General features: G+C 42.7%; 1 protein-coding gene across 13 annotated transcripts in view; it reads right to left on the bottom strand.

Moving 5' to 3' along the window:
- Nucleotides 1-26066, bottom strand: part of ESR1 (estrogen receptor 1) — a 345943-nt gene that overhangs the window by 247745 nt on the left and 72132 nt on the right. For 5 of the 13 annotated variants that reach the window (XM_070603030.1, XM_070603021.1, XM_070603024.1 and 2 more), the window contains exons 1-2: nt 4111-4260; nt 1610-2131 (exon numbers count right to left, since the gene is read on the bottom strand). In XM_070603030.1, coding sequence (XP_070459131.1) covers nt 1610-2061 — 452 coding nt within the window. In that variant the 5' untranslated portion in view covers nt 2062-2131; nt 4111-4260. Of the gene's footprint in view, nt 1-1609; nt 2481-2557; nt 2669-4110; nt 4276-26066 lie in introns of those variants that run through there. The other 8 variants (XM_070603027.1, XM_070603031.1, XM_070603022.1 and 5 more) reach the window with 5 other exon arrangements.

A 26066-nucleotide genomic window follows, 5' to 3' on the forward strand; every position in this document is an offset into this window, starting at 1 on the left:
GACTTAATCGTTATATTTTGTTCTAACACTTTTAAAAAAGTGGGCAGAATAAATTCTTTTTCTCTTTCTATTTTAACCCTGAATTAAAACAAGTGAAATTAATTTGAAACATGCCAACTTTTTAAAGTTTCGTTCATTGCTTGTCTTTTAGGTAATAACTGAGGCTGGACCTGCTTGGCTGCGGGATGCTCTGAAGTCTTTGAGGAGGCTGAGGGATACGGGTATGTGTTCAGATACCCCAAGTGTGTGCCCTTCAGGATCCTCTGAGGCTAATCTTCACTTTCCTCCTGTTTCTTCTGCTATAAATATCTCTGGACATAGAATACTAACTAGAAAACGGTCCACAGCTTGCCATGCAGAAGGGTCCGGGTGAGGGCAGGACGCAAGTCCAGACATCAGTGTACCTTCACGCAGTGCCGAACTCAGCGCGCAGCCACGTGGGCGCCCTGGGGCCACCCAAACCCACTCCAGGGTATCGTCCAGCGGTGGCCTAGGGCACAGGTATTCACAAACACCCGCCCTCCCCAGGTCCATCAGGAAGAGAAGGGAGAAACTGTCAAAAGGAAAATGGGAGAAGTGGGGAGGAGGAAAGTCTAACATCTACTAGGGAAAAAAAAATAAGGACGCTTAAGTCACAAAAGTGTCCCGTGTGTCCTGGACTGCCAAGGCTTCTTTCACAGAGACTGAAAGGTGAACCAAGCTGACCCGGCATCCCGCTCCAGGGGCATTCTCTGCCTGGTAGGCTAGAAAGGGAACTCAGCTGGCAGGAGAGGATTTCAAAACACTCATGGTTGGATATGGCATGTTTTAAACTCACAGGACACCTATCAATTCCCGGCTGTCAGAAGTCATATGCCAGCAATCTGCTTCAACAGGGATCCAGCCAGATAACTTGGAAATCAGAAACTTGTTAAGACCCATTCAACCCCACTGTGCTCTCCTGAGGAGCGCAATTCAGTCCGAAAGCCCTGGAACTGGAACATGGGATGGAGAAGGAGGGGGAAAAGCAGGTGCTACAAATAGCGTCCCCAAAAAATCATCATCATCATCATCACCATCATCATCATCATCATAGCGGGCTATTTCCAATCCGAACTTCTAGATGAAAGGTACTTTGCGAGCACATTAAAACAACATTTTAAAATAATAATAATAATAATAAATAAAACTCTGAGCTCCGCTAACCCCAAACACCTCTAGCCTGAAATACCAAAGCGGGACATTTACCAGAGACTCAAAGAGCCTTGTGTTCATTTGCTTTGGGGGTTTCCCCTACAAATAACTGTTGCTTTGTACGGTTTTCCAACATTTGTTTGGTTAGGAAGCGCACAGGGTTTCGGATCTGCCTCTCACGCAGACGGCAGTGGGCGAAGAATAGAATTTGTTTTAAGCTGCCAAGGGAGAGAACTCAACTGTCAGAACGCGAGATCCGCGAATCCTCCCCGGGCCGGGCAGCGCGCGGGCCCTCGGGTGGCCGTCCCGCGGGTGCCCAGTCCCGCGGCCTGCGGCCTCGGGCGAGCTGGGGCGGCGCAGCCCCGGCCCCCGCTCCCTCCCGCCTGCCGGGCTTGCGCGAGGCCACCCCGACGGGTGCGGTGGGCGGCGCAGGTACCTGTAGAACGCCTGGGGGCCGGCCTCGCACACCGAGTAGCCGCTCGGCTCATTCTCCAGGTAATAGGGCACCTGCTGGCCTGGGGGATGCAAGTAGGGAGAGAGCTGCGGTGGCGGGTGCAGCAGCATCAGCTGGCTCGGAGACACGCTGTTGAGCGGCGGGAAGCCCCCCAGGCCGTTGGCGCCGAATGCCGCCGCCTCGGACCCCGGGCCGTAGGCGAGGCCGGACTGGCCGTAGACGGACGCGGAGGCGGCGGCCGCGGCGTTGAAGTCATACGCGGCGCCCTCGGGGTAGTCGTACACCGGGGGCTTGCTGCTCTCCACGTACACCTCGCCCAGGGGCCGCTCCAGGGGGATCTTGAACTGCGGGAGGTTCAGGGTCTCCAGCTCGTTCCCTTGGATCTGGTGCAGCAGGGCCATTCCGGATGCTTTGGTGTGGAGGGTCATGGTCATGGACAGGGGCCGCGGGCAAGGCGCATACCGTCTCCCCGCACGGCGGAGGGCTCAGCAGCCGGCCGGCCACCTGGAAGAAGAGCACAGCCCGCGGTTAGAGGCGGCGCAGCGCATGTCCTGCCGCGACACCAGCTCTGGCCCTGCCCCGGAGCCGGCCGTCCCGTGGCACTGGGCGGCCAGACGCGAGCAAGTGCAGCCCTGCGAGCGCGCTCCGCCAGCTCCCCGGGCTCGGGTCTCCAACTTTAAGTACTGGTCTCCCGAGCTCATATGCATCACAAAGGTGCGGGCAGCCGGCCAGGGGCTGTTGCCTTGCCCTGACATTGGCTCAAACTTCACTCTGGGCGCAACTTGTTTTGGAGCGATCCCAACGGAGCAGCTTCCCTGAACTTTACTTTACTTGTCGCTGCTGGATGGAGGCTGAATTTCCCTGCCGGAGGGCGGGGGAGCAGAGCAATCTCCTAAAGGTGGTCCGGGGAAGATGGAGCTTAAAACCTACTCGGAAGACTAATTCAGGGGCCGGCTCTCTCTAACGTGCTGCCTTATGTGCCCCGTGCCAGGCTCCAATCTATCTCTGTTTGTCTCTCTTTCTGTTTGATTCACTCTCCTAGTTGGCTGGAAATATGGCGTGTGTACATAGAATGACCCTGGGGAGGACCACTCTGTAACTGAGATATGGCAGATAGAATAGGGTGTACGGTTGCATATGCAGCCAGCCACAGACAGCTATATTTAGCAGCTGCATGGACTGACAGAAGGCATCCCGGGAGAAGGGGGTGGAGATTTAAGGTGTACGTATAGCAAGAGATGCGTTTTGTCATCAGGAGAACGCTGCCGGAGCTCAGTTTCCTTATCTGCAAAATTCTCCCAAAGCGGTCCCTTCTGGTCAGGACCTCCTGAGGTTCTCGCAGCCCGACTTGTCTATTTGTGTTGGACCACGGTGCTGTACTTCCTCCCACTAGGAATTCTCATGTGAATGATGATTCACAAAAACCTTTGGTTAGGCGCACATGGGTGTTCATGCCTGCCACAGGTTATGCAACGAAAACTTCAGAAAACTGAATATGAAATATGACCTTTTCAGACAAAACATAACCTCAGCTCATTAACCAAATCTTTGGCAATTATGTTACACTGTTGGTCTAACCAAGAAATTTTAAAATGCAATGACACATTTCTTGTTCTTTAATTTTACAATTGGACCTACTCGGTTCACTTGGGGTGGGATATGCAGAATCAAATATCCAGATAAAAAGGAATAGGAAAAAGTTTTGAACTGAATTAAAAGTAAAAGCATACACACATATACACACCATATATATAAACAAAAAAGGGGGTAAATATACTGTGCACCCATATTCTTGGGTAGTTTATACTTTTTCATCAACTTCCTTTGCCCCAGCCTAAAAGACTCTGATGTGATCATCAGACACAACCATGTATACCTTGCCATAATTGCCATCCCAAACACCCAGCAGAGTACCTGACAAATTATTCATGGCATTTAAAGATGCCAAGGTTGCTGTTACTAATAACAATACTTTTGGTTATTTTTATACTAATAAGTACGCGTTTTACCTAATTCTTACAAGAACAGACAGACTATCTGGGGACAATATGCAGAGTAGCTGATTTCATATGAAGCTAAAATTGAGCTTAGCATCAGTAACTATAAATTATAAGCAAAGAAAGGGTTAAAAACACATTAGGTGGATCACAGATATTTCTCTTTATGGCCAGCAACCATTACTTTCCAAAGCAATTTTTTTACAGATGATTTCGTTTTCGTAAATCACACTTCCAATTTGCAAATGTCTTTTTTAAACACATGCAAAAGCACTTCCTAGGGCTCTTAAGAATCTGAACCTGCCAAATTATATAGAAATGGCACAAAGAATCCTACAAGTCTTGGAAGAAAAAAGAGACACACACATCAACCCATGGATAACAGCAAGTCCTTCTCTGCCTGCTAGGATACAGACACCAGCCAGAAAGGTAAGTTGCTTTCTCAAAATGCTAAGCCTACAAAGAGAGAAATCAAAACAAGCCTACCCTGCTGGATCAAGAGCGTCTTTCCAGAAATGTTCCATGGGCTTGGTGAATCAAGGGCTTGACAGTGAGAATGAAGGAAAGAATGTGCTCGCATGTGCGGGTGGCTCCGTGTGTGAGCACCGCAGAGCGTGTGTGGATGTGCTTGTGTGTGGAATGGCAGGGATTGGGGAAGCAGCCAGTAGGCAGGGCGCTGGGCAGCCCCTCCCGGCAGACGCAGCAGCTGGGCTGCTGCACAGAGCTGGATGAATGGCAGTGGGGAGTGAGGAGAAGCTTGCTGTCAGCTCCTGGGGAGCAGTGTGACACAGCTAGAGTCAGCATTATTGAAGAGAAGCAAAACTCCAGCCTCCTTTGCTCCTTATCCTGGGAGCCTGGAAAGTGCCCCATGCTTTCCACTGCCACCCTAAGCAAGAGGGAGAATGGGCTTGCCGTAAATCATAGGCTTACGGCTAAAATAGAATGCCAGTCAAAAGTATACGGCTATCAAATTTACAAAATGTAACATGGGCGGTTTCTCCTGAAGAATATAATTTAACAATAAAGGCCTTCTGGGATATACTTGGATCACATGCCTTGCTGGCCCTAGCCCCTAGGCTCTGAACAGACACACTATTGCCATGCCTCCGATTGCACCAGGAAACCAGACTTTGGAATAAATGTTTTGGCATTCTAGGGATGTGTTTCCAGCTGAAATATAATATTCCTCCACCTCGTCGACCAAACCCACAAACCTTTCCATGAAGAGCTCAGTTGACCGCTTTCTGTAAACATACAAAAGAAATATAGTGTTAAAAGTATGGAGTATGGAGATAAGACAAAGGTGGGTGTCTTTGTTTTAAACTGGTTTTAGGCTCTCTGGTTGTACTAGTGTCAGTATGGGAAGGGGGCTCTCAATCCCCAGCGATGCCCACATGGATCCACCTGGTCTTCAACTTTTCTCTAGACCATGATACTAACACACGATAATAAGCTACTCCTAGTGCGCCCTCGCCCAGGCTTTCAGGACATGTGACACCTAGTGGACCCTTTGCTGCCAAACATTAGTCACTGCCTTGGGTATTAAATGACCCTAATCGCAATGCCAGGAGTGGCCAGTCTCTGGCCATGGGACCCTATGCAGTTACTAAGAGATTTATGAGTGGCTCTTTAGACCAGTACAAAGAAAGAAGTAAAAAGTTATTTTTCCAAAAATTACAAAAATGTTAATGATGTCATAATGCAAAAATAGATCTTGTACTTTAAAGGCCCATAATATCGGAGCACAGAGGAGCCCTCTCCACAATCAGCAATAAAGTCAAATATTGAAAAGTAAGCCAGTTATCCTTTGTATGCGGGTGACGATGGTGAATCCTAACTCCTCGTTTGGGTCAACGTGGCCACCCATGCACGAGGCCCGTCCAAAATGAAACAAAATGGTGCAATGAAGGGAGGAGAGAGAAGGGAAGAGGAAGGAGAGAAATAAAGAAGGAAGGAGGAAGAAAGAAAGGATGAGGAATCTGCAGGTCTTCCCCTTGAGTGTAAGAAGGACAGGAAGTCTAGCTCTCTCTTCATAGACTTCGATTATTATCAGGCTAACAATCAAAGTTACTCCAAGATGTCCAATAAAGGCAGTTTTCTGGAACACTTTCTCTCCGGCATTCTCTTTCTTCTCCTTTGTAAGATTCATCCCTCAGGCTTGGTGATAGAGGGTAGAAAAGGATGTTGAACCTTGCCAATTTTCTTCCAGTGCTTCTGCCAAACAACCTCACAGTCCATCTCCCAGCTCTCTCCTCTTCTTTCTCCACCCCGTCACACTGGATGACCTCACACCCTGCCCTGACGTCCTGGCACTCACAGGCGAAAACGATCAAGTCTGTTTCTCTAGCTCCACCCCTAAGTGTATCTCCAGACCCAGCTTTCCAGCAGTCTCCTGGGCATTGCTGGCTTGTTCAAAAGATGAGTCACCATTCTCTCACCACCCAAAATGGTGTTCCTCTCAACTCCCGTCTGTGAACACCGTCACTGTCCCTCCAGTCACCCAGATTAAAGTTTCACAGTCTTCTTTGAGGGCTGTCATTCCCTTGCCTGTCATATTCCAGAGCATTCTAGCCTTGCCATCTGTCCCTTTTCCTTCCGGTTCTATGACCCTGCTTCCGCCCCTCATTACCTTACCTGTTGTAAGAGATTCCTCGGGACCTCTGCTTCTTCCTTCCCCCCACTTCTTCCCCGATTCTGCTGTCTTTTATTTTCTTGGTTTTTATTCCTTCAGGATCCATCTTCTCGGTTCCATCCTTCACCCGAGTCATTGCTTCCTCAAAGTCAGGGCTTCCTCTCTTCCTATGACTATCCTGTCTAGTGTCTCTCCTCCGACATGTAGACTATGCTTTGGCCAAGTGAAAACTTGACACTCCAAGCACTCAGAGCTTTCCTGATGATGCTCTCTGCCTATGATCCCCATTTTGCTGGCTTGTCAGTGGAAGGCATACCCTGTTTTAAGGTCCAGCCCAACTGCCACCCCATTCATAATGCCTTCCTTTGTTCCTCATTCAAAGGGAATTTCCTCTTCCCTGAACTCCAATGGTATTTCTCGTGCATTTATTACATTCTTCCCTGAATTAGAGTTTTCTCATGCATTTATTACATTCTTCCCTGAATTAGAGTTGTTTATGTATTTTTTACACCCTCCTCCTGCTCAAAAGTTCCTTGAGGACAGGGTCTGCATAGAGGTATTTGGGAATTCTCTGAGTGCCTAGCACTGTGTCATATTAGGTCATCAAATATTGGTTAATTTATTAATCCAGATTCTTAAAAGAATAAAATAATATTACATCTACCTGGATAACCATCTCTGAAAGCTAACTTCCCATGTAATGTTCTACTATTTTTCAAAACTGTTTTTGCTAAAAGATGATCTTTGTGTGTCCATACTGACTGAGGCCATAAAGTCAAAATTCAAATTCATACAATCTGGAGGTTAAGGCTGCAATTCTTGGCAGCGTGATTCACAAGAGAGCTCTGAATTTTTAGTTTGTAACCAGATAATATTATGACCAAACATAGTTTCTTCTCTAGCTCCATTAAAAGCTTTTTACATTTACAAAAACATTATTCCTCCAACAGAAACACGAAAGAAAATAAATGTGGAAATATTTCCAAAATAGCTTATATTACTAGAAATGGTCCCTTCACTCTGAGACATGAAGGTTAGCTAGGTTCAAACTGATCATTATTTTGATTATAAATGCCCCATTTGGGAGCTTGTCTTTGAGCATTTATTTGACACCATTCATTTTCCTCTAAAGTGGAACTAAAATGAAAATTTTCCTTTTAACTTTCTGCTCATTTTAAAAATAGTTCAGAGTATTTGTTTTAAGGGCTTTTGATTAGCTCCCAGACTTTTTTCAACTGGCTTTTGACTTTTGTTTTATGGGATAAAATTTATATGCAGTGAAATGCACATGTCTTATGCATACAGTGCAATGAGCTTGGATAGGTGGATATGCCCATGCAACAACCATCTCAATGAAATCACAGGGTATTTCCATCACCCTAGAATGTTCCCTTCATGCCCTGTTCTAGTCAACCCCTAGCCCTTCTAGACAACCACTATTCTGTTTTTTATCACCATAGATTTATTTTGCCTCCTGGCCCAGAATGTGGACCATAACCTCTTATATATTGGAGGACCTATACCCCATTTCCAACTAATGACACAACTAGTCAGGTGCTGTGCATGCAGCTTTCCAGGGCATCAAGGTACAGAGCTATCTTTCTCTCAGCCAGAGCCTTCTCCCTGGGATCAGCTCCCTCTAGGCCACAGAATTTTACCAACACTATCTTCATGGACCTTTTTAAGTATAACAGGTTTTACATGATCACCTGTTACCTAAGCCTGCAAAAATACAAGTTAATGAAAAGCCAAATGGAATCAAGAGTCTTCACTATGCTTCTAAACAGCCTTTTCTCCCTACTGCCACTCCAAAACAATAACAAAAAAAGGCGTAATTTGTAAACCAAGAATCGAGCCCAAGATCCTTATTCTCACAGACCCTGAGAACCTCAGATGCCATTTCCTGGCTTCCCACCCAGGATTTGATGGAGGTAGTTTGAATTTGGGGTTGTCAGGGAGAACAGCTACTCCTTATTGTGAATCAGCCAGTGATTCAGATTTAATTCACCAGCTTAATAAAATTTAGTAACTTGCATCTTACATTTCCTTAGAAATTATTTTTTAATATTTTAGAATCTTTCTACATAATTTACCTGTATTGCATGTGGCAGAAGACAATTTAGAAAGTAATTCCACTATAAGTACCATGAGTGATAAAAGAATTTCAATTATTTCAATTATTATTACACTGTGTCCCTCTTGCTTCCTGTATCTGTTGTTTACGTGAGGAATCTCATTGCCAGCTTGGGGTATTACTTCTCTGTGGAGAGCAATATCCAGATTGTGCCTAGTTTCACATTGACTCAAATAGTCCTCTCTAATGTTAAGGAGGGTCTTTACACACATGCACACACACACCCAATAATTAACCAAGAACCATACCCAATTTCAGAACCAGTGTTAGCCAAATGGTAAAAAAAAAAAGATTTGTGCATTTTGAGACTTTTCAGGTCTTTCTTCCTCTTTTGTTACCACACTCATCTAGATAACCCGCTCCCTCTCACTCTCCCTAAGTACCCAGGACCCTCATGCTAGCCAATGCTCCTCCTCTCTCCCAACCCCCTCAATTAAAATTACACCATTTCAGAGAAGTGATATATTTATGGGCATGCCAAGGAATGACTCATTCATTCCATTGACTGAAAAAATACTGATAATACAATGTCATATGTCAATTGTAATCAATAAAATAAATATTGTTTGCTTACTATTTACCAGGACTATTTCCAAGTGTCGGGCACTATCTTAATTAGCTCAGGCTGCCATAACAAAATACCGTGGACCAGGTGGCTTAAAAACAGAAATGTATTTGCTCACAGTTCTGGAGGCTGAAGTCTGAGATCAGGGTGCCAGCGTGGTCAAGTTCTAGTGAGGGCTCGCTTCCTGGATTGCCGATGGCCGCCTTCTCCCTGTGTCCTCACATAGCAGAGAGAGCTCTCTCTTCTTATAAGGCCGCAGTCCTATTGGATTAGAGCTCCACCCTTATGACTTTGTTAATGACTCTTAAAGACCCTATCTTCAGAGATGGTCACATTGGAGCTTAGGGATTCATTGTGTAAATTTTAAGGAGACACAATTCAATCCATAGCAGGCACCCCAAAAATGAGCTAAACAAGTATGTCTGTCATCACAGAGGTTACCTCTAGGGGTTTAGTGTTTAGTCCTATGTTAATGGCTCCTTCTACTCAGCTTCTTCTGCTAGCATCTCTGCCCCGTCTGCGCTCAGGTGCTGGTATTTGTCTGGGTTCAGTCCCTAGGCCCCCTTGTCTCCTCTATAGTCCTTCCCCCGGATGATCTCAATCAATCCCAGGGTTTTCAGTTTCATCTGTACATCGAAGACGTAAAAATAGAAATCTCCGACTGAGATCTCTTTCTTGGTCAGGAGATTCACATTTCCAGATAGCTATTAGACATTTTTACTTGCATGTTCATTCATTCAATAAATATTCATTGAGTGCCTACTATTTACTAGCCATTTGAAGCTCAACTTTTCCAAAATTAACTTATCTTCTCCTCAGATCTACTCCTCCCTCTGTTTCCTATCTCAGCAAATGGCATTGCTGTTCATGTAATTGTACAAGCCAAAAAAATCCAGCCCTCAGCTCTGACCCTCTTTCCCATTCCCTATATTTGATCTATCACAAATCTTTTTTATATCCATCTCCTTGATCTCTTTTGAGTCTACTCCCTTTTCTCATCGTCATTATTTTCAGGCCACTATCCTCTCTCCCAAGTTGTGCTTCCAGCCTTTTTGTTTCACTATCCATTCTCCACATTACAGGAGTTACCTTCATCCAGAGTAAAAGAACTTGAATTATTATTCTGCTTTCTCCACAGTTCCCACCCACTCGCCCACAGATTCTGTTCTCCTGCCATAATGAATTACTTTCAAGTTCCTCAAACCCTCTGGACTCTTGTCTGTGTCTAAATATTCACATACGCAATTTACTCTGCCTGGAATCTTCCTCCCATCCCTCTTGATCAAACTTACTCCCATTCATCCTTCATGTCTCCCTTGAGACATCACAGCCACCAGGAAGCCTTCCTTGATTTCCTATTGAGTGCCTCTCCTGTGAATGCCCAGAGCTCCCTAAACACCCCTGGTTATAGCCCTTATCACGCTGTTGGAATTTCCTATGTATTTCTCTGTATCCTCTCACTGATCTTTAAATTCACAAAAAGATACACAAGGATTGTCTTTTTCCAAGTCATGAGTCCATTGCTTAGTACAATGCCTGATGCTTAGTTGGCCCCCAATAAATACTATTTGAATAATGAATGTTTAAGCCCCTCCTAGATATCATATTTGCATTGTTGACTGACTTCCTCAATAACTTAACTCACAAGGAAAGAATATCATGGCTAGAATTCAGAACCACAACTTACAGAAAAATTTGGAAGCAGATTCATATTTTCTGGAACAACTCAGTTTTTTTTTATCATTTCTTATCTTAATAGGCTATTATAATTGATGATCCCTTTATGCATTGTCAAGTCCAATTGTATTTATAACGAAACTGAAGCCCAGAAAGGCAGAGGAGTCTTGCTGGAGGTCATACAACCAGAGGAGCTGGACTAGAATCTGGGTCTTCAAATCTAAGATGCATCCTTCTCTCTACCCCAGCCCTCGTCTCTCCATATGGATACTGCATTCTTTCTTCTTCTGTGTGGGCCACTATCAGCATAATCAAATTAAGACATAATCTTGATGGCTCAGTGGGCTATTCTTACTGTCTTAAAAATCTCCAACTCTTTGGAAAACGCAACAAGACACATTCTCAAATCACTAGGAAAGGAATGGGGAGAAGTGTTTGAGAATATAAGTTAAAAACATTGAAACAACTTGTGTTCAGAGAAATGACTTGCCTTATAAAAGATGAAGAAATGAGCTATCCACCTTCCACTCATTACTCTCGGAAGACAGTTCATTAAGGTCTGACACATATCCATATCATTTGAATTGAACTTTCTAGCTAAAGCAAAACTTCAAATCCTTCTTGTATCTGCTAAATTGTACAAATGTGAGGAATGTAATACCTTTAACCAAAAAAATTAATTGCTTTACTTTATTTGATACATTTCAATTTCCAAAAGAATCTAATTTGAAAGACATTAAAGTGCCTTTCCATTTTGCCATCACACTTCTCAAGGAAACCACTTTATGATCAAAAAGTGCTAATCTTCCTGAAAACTGTAGCCTCTTAAAAGAACTGGAAAGATTATTGGGAATAAGATTATAAACACTCAAAGATTCAGAAGAATTTAACAGCAAATTTTTGGTTGATTCTCAAAGAAAGATATTATTTTTAGTGACATTTGCCGGCAGCTTTTTGTACCATAAATACAAAGAAAAAAATAATCCCACAAACTTTTATGCCAAACACTGATGAATGATTAAATTGTACAGATTGTAATTTTTTTCCCTTTTCTCCACCCTGTCCTTTTTCTCAATTTCCTGTCCTCAATACATCTCTACCTCATCCTTATCTGCTGTCAAGCCTGTTTCTGCTCGAGGTCTTTGCAGGCCAGACCTAATCAACATGGATCACGCCACTAAGACCCAGAACTCTAATCAAAACTCACAGCAGAGAAAGATGCCTGCCCGGCCGATGTGTTCTCTCTTACAGGTGTGTCCTCAACTCGCTCAGCTTCCTTTTCACAGCCCCAGTCCCTGACATTCCTTCCTCAACCCAACATTCTTAGGCCTCGATTTCCATGGGGAGCCCAGAGTTCAAGTCGTACAATTGCCTCACCCTCCCAACCCCCAGCCTTTCAAAATTCCAGTCGGCTCAAGTCTTAATTTCAGCCTGCAGTTGATAGGAACATAGCTGATTGAACTAATTTCCATTGTTGCCTCAGAGGCAAGTATTTGAATTTTAAAAAAGGAATTCTTATTAAACTAACGAAATCTCTACTTTGTCGACATGCAAAAGCATGAAAAGGAAAACAGAGGGCCAGGGAGGAGGAATCTGCATGTAAAACATAGTCTGTGCTTTTCTTTCACAAGAAATTTGGAAATTCAAAATGAGAATGAGCCGTATCAAACCATCCCTTGGTTAACCCCTACAGAGCTTAAGTAAATTTCTTCGTATTCCCATAGGGATGTGTCCTTCTTACTCTCACAGGGACAGTCTTTCTTCTTTTGTAAGCAATTAATAATCTGTAATAAACAAGCACAAGCATGTCAGCAGGGCAGAGGCATGGCTCTCATAGGACACGTTCCATAGCAGTCAAATCATAGGGACTAATGATTTTCCCAGAGGAAAACTAAAGGCGAAACCATTTCAATACCTGAAATTTACTCCCTCACTATATTGTGATGCTAGAGATAGAAGACCATAAAAAGCAATAAGATTATTTTCTGAATGCTTGTATAAAATACCCAAAAGTTTAAGTCTATCAGTCCCATTTCTGTTGGCTTTTCTTTCACACAAAATGTGATCTCTGACTCTTTCTGATGTGATAATTTAGCTTTTTCAGAATGGGCATAAAAACGACCCAACTAAATATAGCTTTTCCTCATGAACCTGGACATGCTTATTCTTGAAAATAAATGCTGCATTCATTCAGATGAATGTTTCCCAGTCAGCCTAAATTCATACTTTGCTATATACTTAACATACTTTTCCACCTTTGCCCCCCTGACCTGCTTGCTGTTTTGGGTAATCTAGCATTTTCTCACTGGTCAATTGCAACTCCAGTTATATACTCTTTACGTTGTTTAAAGGAATTTCTGTAGAAACTCTGAACCAGAACCTCATGAATCTGAGCCTGTACCCCTTTGGGGCCTCACTCACAATGGCTTTAATAGCATTGTATCTTATTGAGAGCTTCATTATCTATCACCCCGGTCTATACATGGGGAGGAAAGGAGTTAGCAAAGGAAACCAATTGCCTTGGTCTCTCTGAAAGCTGGACTGGCAGTAAGGATTATTTCTGTTCACTCTAAGCTAGTGCAGTATGAGCATGATCATCAATTTTTGAAACTTTTCTTCAGATTAGTTTGACAACAACCAAAATATCCAAAAACATCCTTTCTCTAGAGTTGATTTCTTTATTGGTATCTCTACACCTCACCAGACGCCTAAGGTAAATCCTGATAACTGTTAATTGAGCACCTGTCATGTGTTTTCAGATATTATTTCATTTTACAATTTCATTTATAAGTATATAATGCAGATTGTGTTTGAAACCTTAGATGATATTTCCAAAGCCATATTGAGAAAATGTCCTCCCACCTCTGCCTTTCACTCACCAATTCCCGTCTCTAGAGGCAACAGATCTTACTAGTTTTTAAAGGTTTCCTTCAAAAGATATTCCATGCATTTAAAACACACACACACACACACATTCTTCTACATCCTTTTTTAAAAATAGTAATATGTGCCCTATGTTGTGCCATTGTGCCATACTCTTTGTGTTTATTAACAATATGTCTTGGATAGCTTTCCATTTTGCCACATAAACATCTTCCCCCTTTTTATGGCTGCATAGTATTCCATTGTGTGGAAGAACCATAATTTATTTGACCAATTCCCCATCAATGTCAATTAAGATTGTTCCCAGATTTTTCCAATTATCAACTATGCTACAATTAGAAATGTTGTACAAAAGTCAGTTCTCACAGGAGTAAATACGTGCAATGTTAATTTTAGTAGATGTGGCCAAAATGCACTCTATAGCAGCTGTACAATTTGAACTCCCACATCCTCACAAATATGGTGGATCTTTGAACTTTTTGATGTTTCTCAAAATAGTGTCTCTGTGCAGTTTTAATTGGTACTTTCTGACTGTGAGTGAGGCTGACCATCTTTTCACGTGTTTTGGTTTGAATACTAGCTCCACCACCTAGAGGTTGGATGAATTTGGACAAATTAAGGCTTGGCGATCTATAAAGTTGGAACAGTTCCTACCTCAAAGGGTCGTTGCAAAGATTAAACACAATGATGTAGGAAATGCACATTCTTCTTCCCAGTTGCTGTCATTATTTTCTTGGTAATTAACAATTACTGGGAACCAGAAGCACAAGCTAATAGAGTATTAAAGGTAACAGAAAGTGTGATAAGGGCCAGAGTTGTGTGGCCCGAAAGTTTTAGATGAAATAAAGAGTTGTTGTTGAAGGTTTGCCTGCTACCATTCCAAAATGATAGTTTGCTTAACACAACATCATTGAAATTCAGTACAAATCAGGACTGTTTCCCTGGGGATAAAAAATAACCATGCGTAGTGGCACCTTAGGTGTGGAGCAGAACATTGACACCAGAAGCAAGCTATGTAAACTTGAAAAACAGAAACTCACTTATGAATCCAGTATGTTTTTGGAATGAATTGTTAAAATGCCAGATTTTACTATTTTACAGTGTTTTTACACCCATTGCAAACCACCTTCTCTTTCTCGCACTGAAGCATTGTAGAGCACAAGCAAATATTTTAAACTCCATAAATAAATGGTAGATTGTCGACAAAATTGTGGCCATGATTTCAGGAAAAGGGCTGTGGCTTTCATAAAAATAAATGGAAATATTTTGAAGCTGAACTGTCAAATATTAGAAATTAAGATGCCTTGATATACAGCTAAAATGTTGGGACTCAAATGGCAAATGCGTCTACAGTCCAATTTAAAGATTTCATTTTTTTCCTTTTTCTCCCCAAAGCCCCCGGTACATAGTTGTATATTCTTCGTTGTGGGTCCTTCATAGTTGTGGCATGTGGGACGCTGCCTTAGCGTGGTTTGATGAGCAGTGCTGTGTCCACGCCCAGGATTCGAACCGACACAACATTGGGCTGCCTGCAGCGGAATGTGCGAACTTAACCACTCAGCCACAGGGCCCACCCTGTCTACACTCTAATTTAGAATCCTTTTATGCACAAAATTATCAATAAAGTTGAAACCACGAATCATGCGATTTTCCTTAACCATATCTTTTAGTCTTTCTACTTATGCATATCAATAAATACAACCTCTGGATTTGGAGATTGTGGGTCCCAATAAGAGACAGGAAAACAATGGTTGTGACCTTTAACATACTTTTAATGGAAAGAAGCAATTTTATATTTATAATAAATTTTTCATGTTTACAAAAGAAGCTAAATAGCTGGGGCTGGCCCTGTGGCGCAGCGGTTAAGTCTGCGTGCTCCACTTCAGCAGCGTGGGGTCCACAGGTTCAGATCCCGGGTGCAGACCTACACACTGCTCACCAAGCCACGCTGTGGCAGGCGTCCCACGTATAAAGTAGAGGAAGATGGGCACAGATGTTAGCTCTGGGCCAGTCTTCCTCAGCAAAAAGAGAAGGATTGGCGGCAGATGTTAGCTCAGGGCTAATCTGCCTCAAAAACAACAGCAACAACAACAAAAAAGAAGCCAAATAGTTGTTTTTCTATTAGAAGAAAACCCAACTGTCGTATATTTATGTTTTTTCGTCTGTAACATAGACATCAAAGAAAGTTTTTTACTAAGACTCTTTTTCCACGTTAAATTTAACCTATTCCAAATTTTCAGAAATCAATTAAGAGAAAATTAAATACACTGTCATCAAAGATACCATCCTATTCCTCTAATATGTTTTAAAATGTGTTTTTATGTTACAAGCACATGGATCTAAAATTAACAACTTAACCACATAGATTTAATCCTCCATGGGAGTAGGTATAGGATTGTCGCTTTGAATTGCACAGATTGTTTTTGATTTGGGGTTTTTTTGCTGAGGAAGATTCACCCTGAGCTAACATCCACTGCCAATCTTCCTCTTTTTGTATGTGAGCTGCCACCACAGCATGGCCACTGACAGACAAGTGGTGTAGGTCTGTGCCCGGGAAATGAACCCAGGCCACCGAAGCAGAGTGTGCCGAACTTAACCACTAGCCCACCGGGGCTGGCCCCACATATTGTTTTAGTGTTATGCTTCTTACTAGATTTTGAGATCCTTGTGGGTCCCTAGCTCACTGCTGGGCACATGTGCTCAGTAAATGTATTGGAAGAGAATAAATGAATGAATAAAATTACTCCACCTGTTGTCTAACTACACGTAGATAAAAGGTTGTTTCGGTGTTTTGCCTGTTATTTTGAGTCACTTAGCATTTCCCAGGTGTTTATTACTATCTAAAATATGGAACAATACCCATTCCTCAAAAAGTAACGGGTGAGAAGACACGTTCTGATCAGCAGGTGCCCTGAAACCCGCGTGTCTCCAAGTGTCCCAGCCCTGCCCTAACAGCTTAAGATAGTTTCTTTGCAGTAGGACACTGAGTCCACTCTGAGATTCTTCAGTCCCAGCTCAGTCCACAGCTTGGACTTCTCCTCTTGAGGACCCTCAGGGACTCTGTAACAATGTGGCCCAGTGGCCAGAGATCCACCACACAGCTGACAAAGTCAAGAGATATGAACAGAATGGATGCGAGGGCCCCTAATAAGATACACCCAGCAGCAGGTCAGCTGGCCTGGAGGTGCTCTGTCTGTGCAGGACCAGATGCAACACTTGTACTCAATCACCATAAACTCCTCATGATCATTATGGCATTTACTGCCTATATTGGTACTTTTGGGAAGTCTCCTGCTGTCCAACTTTATATAGTCTTCTACTCGACGTCCAGAAATTCCAATTATAAAACCAATTTGCCAAATAATATTATAAACTCCTTGAAGGTGGAGACTAAGTTCAGGAATCAATCCAGGATGACATGATGGAGACTCCTGGTGGTAGAATGATTGGCCTTGTTATTTCAGTTTTGTTAGCAACTGAATTAAGTGATTTGACGATCAATAGGTTAAACAAGCTGAACCATGTTTATTTGGTCAAATGTAGGTGTATATACACAAACAGAATGTTAAAATGGAGCCATTTAGTCCCAGTGTTGGGCTGAGAGCCCTAAATATCAGACGGCACAATCCAAAGTGGTCTAAGACCGCCATGCAGTATTTGGGGGAAAAAGGTAGCGAGGGGCATTTCACTCTTCTCTCTCACATATCAAGAGTATAAAAGGATTGGTAGTTGGGAAATCAGAGGATTTTTGGAGAAAGTTGTTTGCTGCGAGTTGCCCTCCACCTCAGGTGGAAGAGGCAGAACATGAGCACACTCATCTCAAGCCCTGGGAAAGGAGCCTCAACACAACGACCAGCAGACTTGATAAGTGTCTTCTGAGAAATGGCAGACAGTAGCCTCCTGTGTCTGATCCACCTGGAAATCTTAAGGACAGGAGAATGCTGGCCCACAACTCTGATGGCAAGCAAGAAAAGATGGCTGTGTTGGGACTGGGCTATGCTCCCAAAGTTTATGGAGGTGAAGGATAGAGTTGATGTGGGCCAGATGTAAGAGAGAACCAATGAGGTTCAACTTGGATCCAGCCCAAGAGGACTGCCTGAAGGGAACAGGTGACCTCAATAGCAAGTGCATTGCTGATTCTCAAGGCTGAGCAGGGACCATCCATAACCAGCCAGAGGATGTGACATTACCTGCATGGAGGGATCCACAGGTGAAAGATACCAAGAGCTGGGGTAGAGAGAGTGTATCAAAAGAGCCCAGGAATGAGCCCCTGAGAGAGGGAGGCAGCTCCTAACACCTGCCAGACCCAGAAAGCATGACACCAGCTCACCACAACATTTCCTGTCCCTTTCCTCTCCTCCTAATCCCCCCATTTCAACCCTGCAGGGATTAGAAATTCAGCTGGCAAGATGCACAAAGAGGAGCACATTTGATTGAAGGAAAAAGAGGCCCACTGCCCTCTATCCCACTGCAGGCAGCAAGCTTGTTGGAGACCTGAAGTGGGAAAGGGGAGGTGACACAACATTAAATGAAACTTGCACGGTTTGATATTTGCATTGGACTGGTTATATTAATTAGTGACTAGAGGCTCTTTATTGCTCAGAAGTCACCAGAAAGTCTTGAGATTTGCTTTACATTTCATCCAGGGAAACAACTGGCCCCAAAGGACAAATTTAAAGGCACAGTGAATACTCCCCTTTTAGACTCCATGAGACCTGCTTTTCAGTATAATGGTCACATTTATGTTCCTTCAAGAAATTCAAGATCCCCGACTGCCTTTAATAAATAGAACAAATGGATCCCACAACTGATAGTTGAGACTAATGGGAGTGAAATTTTCTGGGCCAGGAAAGTCAACACTCTGCTATCTATTTTCAAGGAGAGACTGGTGTCTACCAGCATAAAATTCCTTAATAATTCTGTATATGTCAAATTACGTATTTTTAAAATAAGTCAACAAAAGGCACTCTAAGAGGTTCATATCCTTGTATAAAGAGGTTTATACTCTTGTATAAGGCCAAATGTTTCCTTCAGCAACATTTGTGTATATAAATGGTTGTTTGTTGATGGTGTTGTTTAAAAATGCAATACTGGGGAAAATGGCATGCTCTTCATTAACTGCTCTCTAAATCAAGTCCAGTGAGGATGAAATGAAGAAAGAGTATATTCAGTTAAAAGAGTACCAGGCTCTTCCTGGTCTTTAGCTTTTGGAACAGCGCCTCTCCAGCATAGCTCCTTGCCCCACAGCTCACCTGGAACTGGGTCAAGGGCGAGAAAGACGAGCCTCTTGCTGGACGGGGAATGGTGCAACTGGAAATGCAGGGTTTGCAATGAACATCCGACTTTGGAGGTTGGTCCTCGCCTGACTAGAATCAGGAAAATTCTCTCAGGAAACAGACCACTACCAGCTACTTCTCCAGCAGCTGTGATCTGCAGCAGCTTTGGGACTTTAATGTTAAAATTATGTCAAAGTCAGGAGTATTGTGAGCACACTGTGAGGACAAGCCAGGTAACCACAGGATGTGAGGGCTAGAGAGGATCTTAGAGGTCATCTAATTTAATGGGTCACAATCTTTTTCCTCACTGCCCACTCACCTGAAGAGTGAGACTTACAAAAGCTGGAACGTTCCTCTGTCCAACCCTGGGCTCTCTGCAATCCCTACTACACCAAGACTTTCCTCTCATGGAAGAAAATGGAAGGGTGAAGAGGACATTGATATAGGAATAACCCCTTCTTCGCACAAAACACACATCCATCACTTGATGACAAAGTACTTGAACCATACCTCCCGACAAATCTCATCACACAAGTGTGCCAACCCAGTACGTGGCAGACTTGCTTATCCATTATAATCTCTTCTCTGTGTAGATTAGGAACTGAGCCTCTATTGGGTTAAGTGGCTTTCCCAGAGTGACAACCTAGAATCATGGCCTCATAACTCATTAAAAGCTGATGGAATTTGCATGGAGCATCACCTCCAAGGAAGCCTTGTGCTCACGTCCAGCAGGCCTTTATCCTTACTGGGTCCTAGGGTCTTTCAAAGCTTTCCTCTTGAGATTCTACCTTCTCAACAAAACTCTCAACCTCTCGGGCAAGTGAGATAGGCATTTTGAGGAAAATGATCACTCTGAGATGCTAAGGGGCCTTCCTAGAATTAACTGCGTAATAAAAGAAGTGCACCCTTAAACCAACATGGTCCTCCAAGTGTGGTCCCAGGCAACTGCATCAGTATCATCTGGGAATTTGTAGAAATGGAAATTCTTGGCATAACTGGTTCTTCTCCTTCTTTCTTATCTTTCCATACCTCAGCTCAAACGCTATCTCTTTATGATCACCCCAACTAAAGTACATTCCCATTCCACTTCCCATTCCAGTCTCTCACTGTCCTATCATCGGGATGTTGTTTTTTATTTTTTCTTATAGCACTTTTCTGTCTTGACTGTAATGGTTAGTTTTACAGGTCAGCTTGGATAGGCTATAGTACCCAGTTATTTAATCAAAGAATAATCTAAGCATTGCTGTGAAGGTATTCTGTAGGTACGGTTAACATCTACACTCTGTTGACTTGAAGTTACCTTCCATAATGTAGGTGGGCCTCATCCAATCAGTTGAAGGCCTTAATCAAAAACTGAGGTTTCCCAGAGAAGTAATTCTCCCTGAAGACTGCGGCATTAATTCTTGCCTGAGTTTCCAGCCTGCTGGCCTGCCCTACAAATTTCAGATTTGCCAGCTGCCACAACTGAAAATGTGAATGAAAGGTATAGGTTTGGGGTGGGGAATTCTCATGGAGGTACTGTCTAAAACGAAAAACTAGAATATGCAAAAGCTTTTGAGTGGGAAGAATAATATCTTAAGGGAACTTTAAAAAGTCCTAGCAACTGGAACCCAATGAGGGAGGTGACAGTGGCCACAGTGACTACACCACGTAGCCCAAAAATAGTGACATTAAGAGTTTTACCCTTGTCCCAGGAGCAATGCGCCATCAAGGAAATTTGGAGAGGAGGTGGGGAAAGCATTTCTTTAACACTGAGTCACACATTGCCTAACTCAGCCTTGAGCACTTGTCACTTTTTCTCTGATTTTAGCACATTGGAAAACAAACAGCAATTTTTAGACTATGAGCAATCAGAATTGTATTTGATGGAAGATGGTATAAATAAGACGCATTAGGAAAATAATAAAGCATTTTCCCCTGTTACTGAAGTTGACTTAGTTCTTTGATAGAGTGTTTTTATATTTCAAAATGTGTCTTCTCCCCAAACTGGAACAATTTGAACAACAAAATAAAGTATTGGATTATAACGCAAAGTATAAAATAAATATCCATGAATCTGTATTGCCATAAATATATGATTGAATAAATAGATAAGTGGGGGAGAATAGACATTCTTCCATGCGGAATTCCAAATAATAAATGTACATACTCCACCGCCCAGGATCAGGGCCGTAACTCCCCACTCCCTGAGAGTGAGCTGTGCCTAGTGACTTCCTTCCAGAGAATACAGTCTGGAAAGGGGGCTAGGAAGTAACTTGACAGTGAAGAAACCTGACAAACACTACTTTAGTCTCATGGTCAAGGTCAACATCAATAGTCACAAATCATATTGATAGTGTGTACTCTTGATACGACGTAAAGAGAATTGGCATCTCATCTCTATGATCTTCCTCCTAAAAAGCCGTAATCGAACCCTAAGCATGAGAAAAACAACAGACAAATCCCAGTTGAGGTACATTCTATAAGATACCTGACCAGCTCTCTTCAAAATTGACAGTCATCAAAACCAAGGAGAGTCTGAGAAACTGTCACAGCCAAGACATAACAACAAAATGTAACATGGCCTTCTGGATACTGGAATAGAAAAAGGACATTAGGGAAAAAGTAAGGAAATTGTTATAAACTATAGACTTTAAGTAATGATAATGTATCAGTACTGGCTCCTTTCCTGTAATAAACATACCACACTAACGTAAGATCTCACCAACAGGGGAAACTGAGTGCGGGGCATAGAGGGAAGTTCTGCTATCTTCACAAATTTTCTGTAAATCTAAAACTGTTCTAAAATAAAGAGTTTATTTAAATATATGCAAACACACGCACATATATTTTCTATGAAAAGTGAAATATGCAATTATTTTCTAAACAGACACATACAGAAATTCTAATACCATTTCCTGTTAGACTACTCCGAATCCACCTATTTTGGTTATTGTCTACACCAGGCTTACAAGGCTCCTGCAGCTCCGAGAGTGTTTCCTCTGCCTGTCTTGCCCTGCACGGACCAATGGCACTTAAGAATCCGGCTCCTGGCAACAAATCCTCTGTCCTCTTCCAGCCAGCAAAATAGCCAGCATCTCCCCAGGAGAGGGAGAGGTGGCCCCCAGGGCGGCTGCTGCTGCTTTTGAGGGAACTGGCAGAAGGTACCGCTTCTTCCAGGCGTGTGCAGCCCTTTGCAAATGTTTCAGTTTGGGGAGCAGATTGGAGCGGGATGTCAGCCATCACTTGCCCCTTCGGCCCAACATAAGTTGTCACACAAGTTGTAGTGGCTTTAGGGCAGACAGGATGATATGCAGGCAGCTGCAGCCTCATGAAGGCAGTAGTGCTGGAGAGGAGAAGTCGGTCCATGCCACAAACCACTAGCTCAGAACTCTGAAGTGTCGTGCAAATAAGGTTAAGTTTTATTTTGAATTGAGTGCTTGAATGTGAGATATTGGGAAGAACAGGGACAAGGTGGGGGATTGGAGGTGTACTTAATATTTCAGTTGACTTTGATTTATCCTTAACGTTTTCCCACGTTTGTTCAGGATGTAATTGTCCGTTCACACCTACACTTCCTGTGTTTAAACGGTTAGATTTCTGGAGGCGAGTCATATATCAGGTAGCCTGATTCATAGAAGGAGGCCAGAATAACAGAGTGGTGAAATGGGCACCTCCACACACTTTTAAATTGATGTATGCATTTCTGGAGGGAAACATGGAAGTATTTCTCAAGAGTCATATAGTTTTTCAAAATTTTTATCTTAAAGAAGTAATCTAAGATACACATTAAGATAAATAGAGATGTTCGTTAAGAATCACTTGCCAAAAACTTGGAAGTAAACTAAAAAACCCAACATCTGTTAATGGGGAAATGGCTAAATAAATCATTATGCATAATAAATCCAATTATAACATTGAGTTATAATAGTATTCTTCAAAACAATTTGTTCAAAAATAGACTCATCATCTTGCATAAAGTGAGGAAACTGGATTATAAAAATACAAACAATGCTTGTCCTCTTACAATTAATATTCTATATTCACATTTCTATATGAATATATATTACATTCATAAAAAGAAAACGACAACTGATAAATTTCTTTCTCTTGTATTTTTTAGTATCCCAAACAAGAAGGATGGAGAATCAGATTCAAGTTCCAATTTCAACAGGCTGTAGGTTGACCTTTAGTCGAGCAAAATTTGAAGTACTCATTTTTAAAACGAGTTTGAACCCAATAACCCAAGTTCCCAACTTTTCATAATTCCATGATTTATATGACTATAACATACATTTCTACAGTGTATTACAGTTAACAAAGAACTTTGCCCATGTGTATCTTATCTTTTAGAATTTTAGTTGTTATTGTTTATTCAGTACTACTTATCTTTGCTTCCTGCTCTTCTTTATAGAAAACAGTAACAACAAAACCAGTTATACCAGCTACTCTTAAGAGCTCTGCTGTTTCACTAAAAATTTAATTTGGAGAATATATCCTATCCTAAAAATGTATCTTTTGCATACTACTTTTCAAACAAATATTTGTCACTGTTTATTACAAAGATATTTTATTCTGCTCCATTAAATAAAAAGTTAAAGTCATTCCGACCTGTCTGCTACCTAATTGGGATGCGTAACAGCTAGAAAAATGTGTTGAAAATAGATGAGGGGCCGGCCTGGTGGCGCAGCGGTTAAGTGCGCACGTTCCGCTTCTGGCAGCCCAGGGTTCACCGGTTCGGATCCCATGTGCGGACATGGCACCACTTGGCACACCATGCTGTGACAGGCATTTCACATATAAAGCAGAGGAAGATGGGCATGGATGTCAGCTCAGAGCCAGCCTTCCTCAGCAGCAAAACAGCAGAGGATTGGCAGCAGTTAGCTCAGGGCTAATCTTCCTCAAAAGAATAAAAGAAAGAAAATAGATGAAAATACAAAGAAAGGAATGGAAACTGGGGAGAAGCAGGATGCAGAAGAAAGAATGTTCTGGAATGGGAAACAGTGCATCAGGGTCCTGGCCTCACTTTCTCTGTCCTTAACTAGCTGTGTGCCCTTAGAAAAATCACTTCATCTTTTGGAGTCTCAGTTTCCTCATGTATAAAGATAAGGGCTTACGTTAAAATAATCTTCAAGGATCCTTCCATATATAAAATTCTACTTTAAAACAAGTTTGAAAAAAATGCGTAGATTTAAAAGCAAAAAAAAAAAAGATGTAGCTCCAGTAGTATTTGCATTCTACAACAACGATGACCAAAATCTGAATATTTAGCAGCCACTTATATTTAATAACTTTGTTACATTTTGTTTGAAAATCATGTAAAAAATGAGACAACGTCTAACTAGAAATTTCTACTACACTGTGATGATAGGGACAAAGTAGCAAAAACACTTTCAGGACCATAAAGGGTTAGAAGCTGACCACGGGTCGATATTTTCGTCCCGTGATTTTGATACCAAATGCTGTCCTGGGACGTGTTGAGTGGACTGAGCCATTAACAACCAATGACATCAATCTTTCATTTGAATTCTACCCAAGTCTGGGCTTCACCTTTTCGGAAGTACAGAGAAAACTTCAAAGTCCAGTGGCTTTCAATCCTGGCTACACCTTAGAATCATGAGACGAGCTTTTAAATAATATTCCTGCCCAGGCCCCACCTCGTACTGATGAAATCAGAATCCTGGGGAAATTAACCATAGGCACATTTTTTCAGAATCACTCTCCTGAATGATTCTAATGTGCTGCTGGTTGACAACCACTGGGTTAAATAATGAAACATATGAGGAAATGGAAGGACTGAGAACTGCCAAGGCTCAAAGAAAACAGCAGTGGGGGACAGGCTTTTCTTAGCAATATACAAGAGCTCAGGGCTGTGTCTGCTATCCTATACTCCACACTGGGCACAAAACAAGAAAAATGGGCTTAACCATGAGAACTCAAATGACCAAAAAGGGAGAATTCAAGAAGGGCTGCTGTCGATGATTTTCTGAGGAAGGTGGAAACTTCCTTGAGAAATTAGGCCAGGAACTAATTCTGTCTGGGGAAGTTAAGTGTCAAGATGTGGATTTCCTGGTTTTGTACAATCTATTGCGAATTTTAAGCACTCACACTCACTCGTCTCCTCTGAGTTAATCGTTCTGGCCTCTGTTTACCTCTTGTGGTTCCTGGTCCTCACATTTTTCTAACGACAACTTTGCTCTTCGCATCAACATTCAGCATTTGTGTCCAGTGAAATAACCTAATTGCTAATTTCACCTCTTCTTGCCAATTTCTACAGCCACCATGTTAACCAATGCCCTTATTTGAGATTGGTAAAAAGGAAAAACAAATCCAAACCTCAGAGCTGGACATGCCCTCCTCCGGCTTCTCACACTCAAAGCTAGCTTCCACACAAACCTGGATTAACCTTTCTCGGATGCCATTCTCATCCTCAGAAAACCATTTTGGACGTTTTTTGCCTCTCCCATAAAAGCTGAATACCTACCAACTTAGCCCATCTCATCAACTCAACATCTTATTCCTCCCCATACCAAATTCCTTTCCTGACTTGTGGCCAGTCTTCTGAACACAACCCATTTTCCCTCCATCTGAATAAGTGAGAACTCATTGCTGTTTCTTGGCAGTTAATAGCCACCAGCACCCACAGCTCTATGGTTTGCTTCAGCTGCCAAACGATCCTGCCAGTCTGCTCACACAGGGCAGAGAACATCCAGCCTCTGCTTTGGTGTTTCTCATCATAAAATTGCTGCAAGAGCCATTGGTATTGCCCCCACCCATCCCTCCCACCCTGAACTGAACCTGTCTCCTTTTCCTAGTACTTCTGTATGATGGTTTCTACCTGCTTGTGCTGGTCCCTTTCAGCTAGGGTGCTCCCTATTTCCCCAAACTATTCTCCATTCCTGTCTTCTGTTCTCCAGGCACCCAACTAATGTTTCTGATTCCTGCTGCCAGATCCACCCTGGCTCAGCCTCTTTCCTTGAACTTGCCTGTTCTTCCCCGCCTCCAAAGTCCTGAACCTTCCTACTTTCAACCAAAATTGCCCATCTATCCCTTATCCTCCCCTCAGCTCCCCTTCTGGGATATAATGACCTTTCACGTCCATTCTTATGGTGACTCACTTCCTGCCCACAACCCTTGCTATCCAAATCATAAAAAGTCAGTACATCTTCTGGTTAGACCAGACTTCGGGGCCTGACTTCTCCTGGCCTGCCCAGTCCGGGTGCTGTCTGACACCCAGAATGGGCAGGCCTTGAACATCCATCACCTGCAGGAGATTTTGTTTCTCTCTTCCCAGTG

Source organism: Equus przewalskii, chromosome 32, assembly GCF_037783145.1.
Source record: "Equus przewalskii isolate Varuska chromosome 32, EquPr2, whole genome shotgun sequence".
Taxonomy (NCBI): Eukaryota; Metazoa; Chordata; class Mammalia; order Perissodactyla; family Equidae; genus Equus; species Equus przewalskii.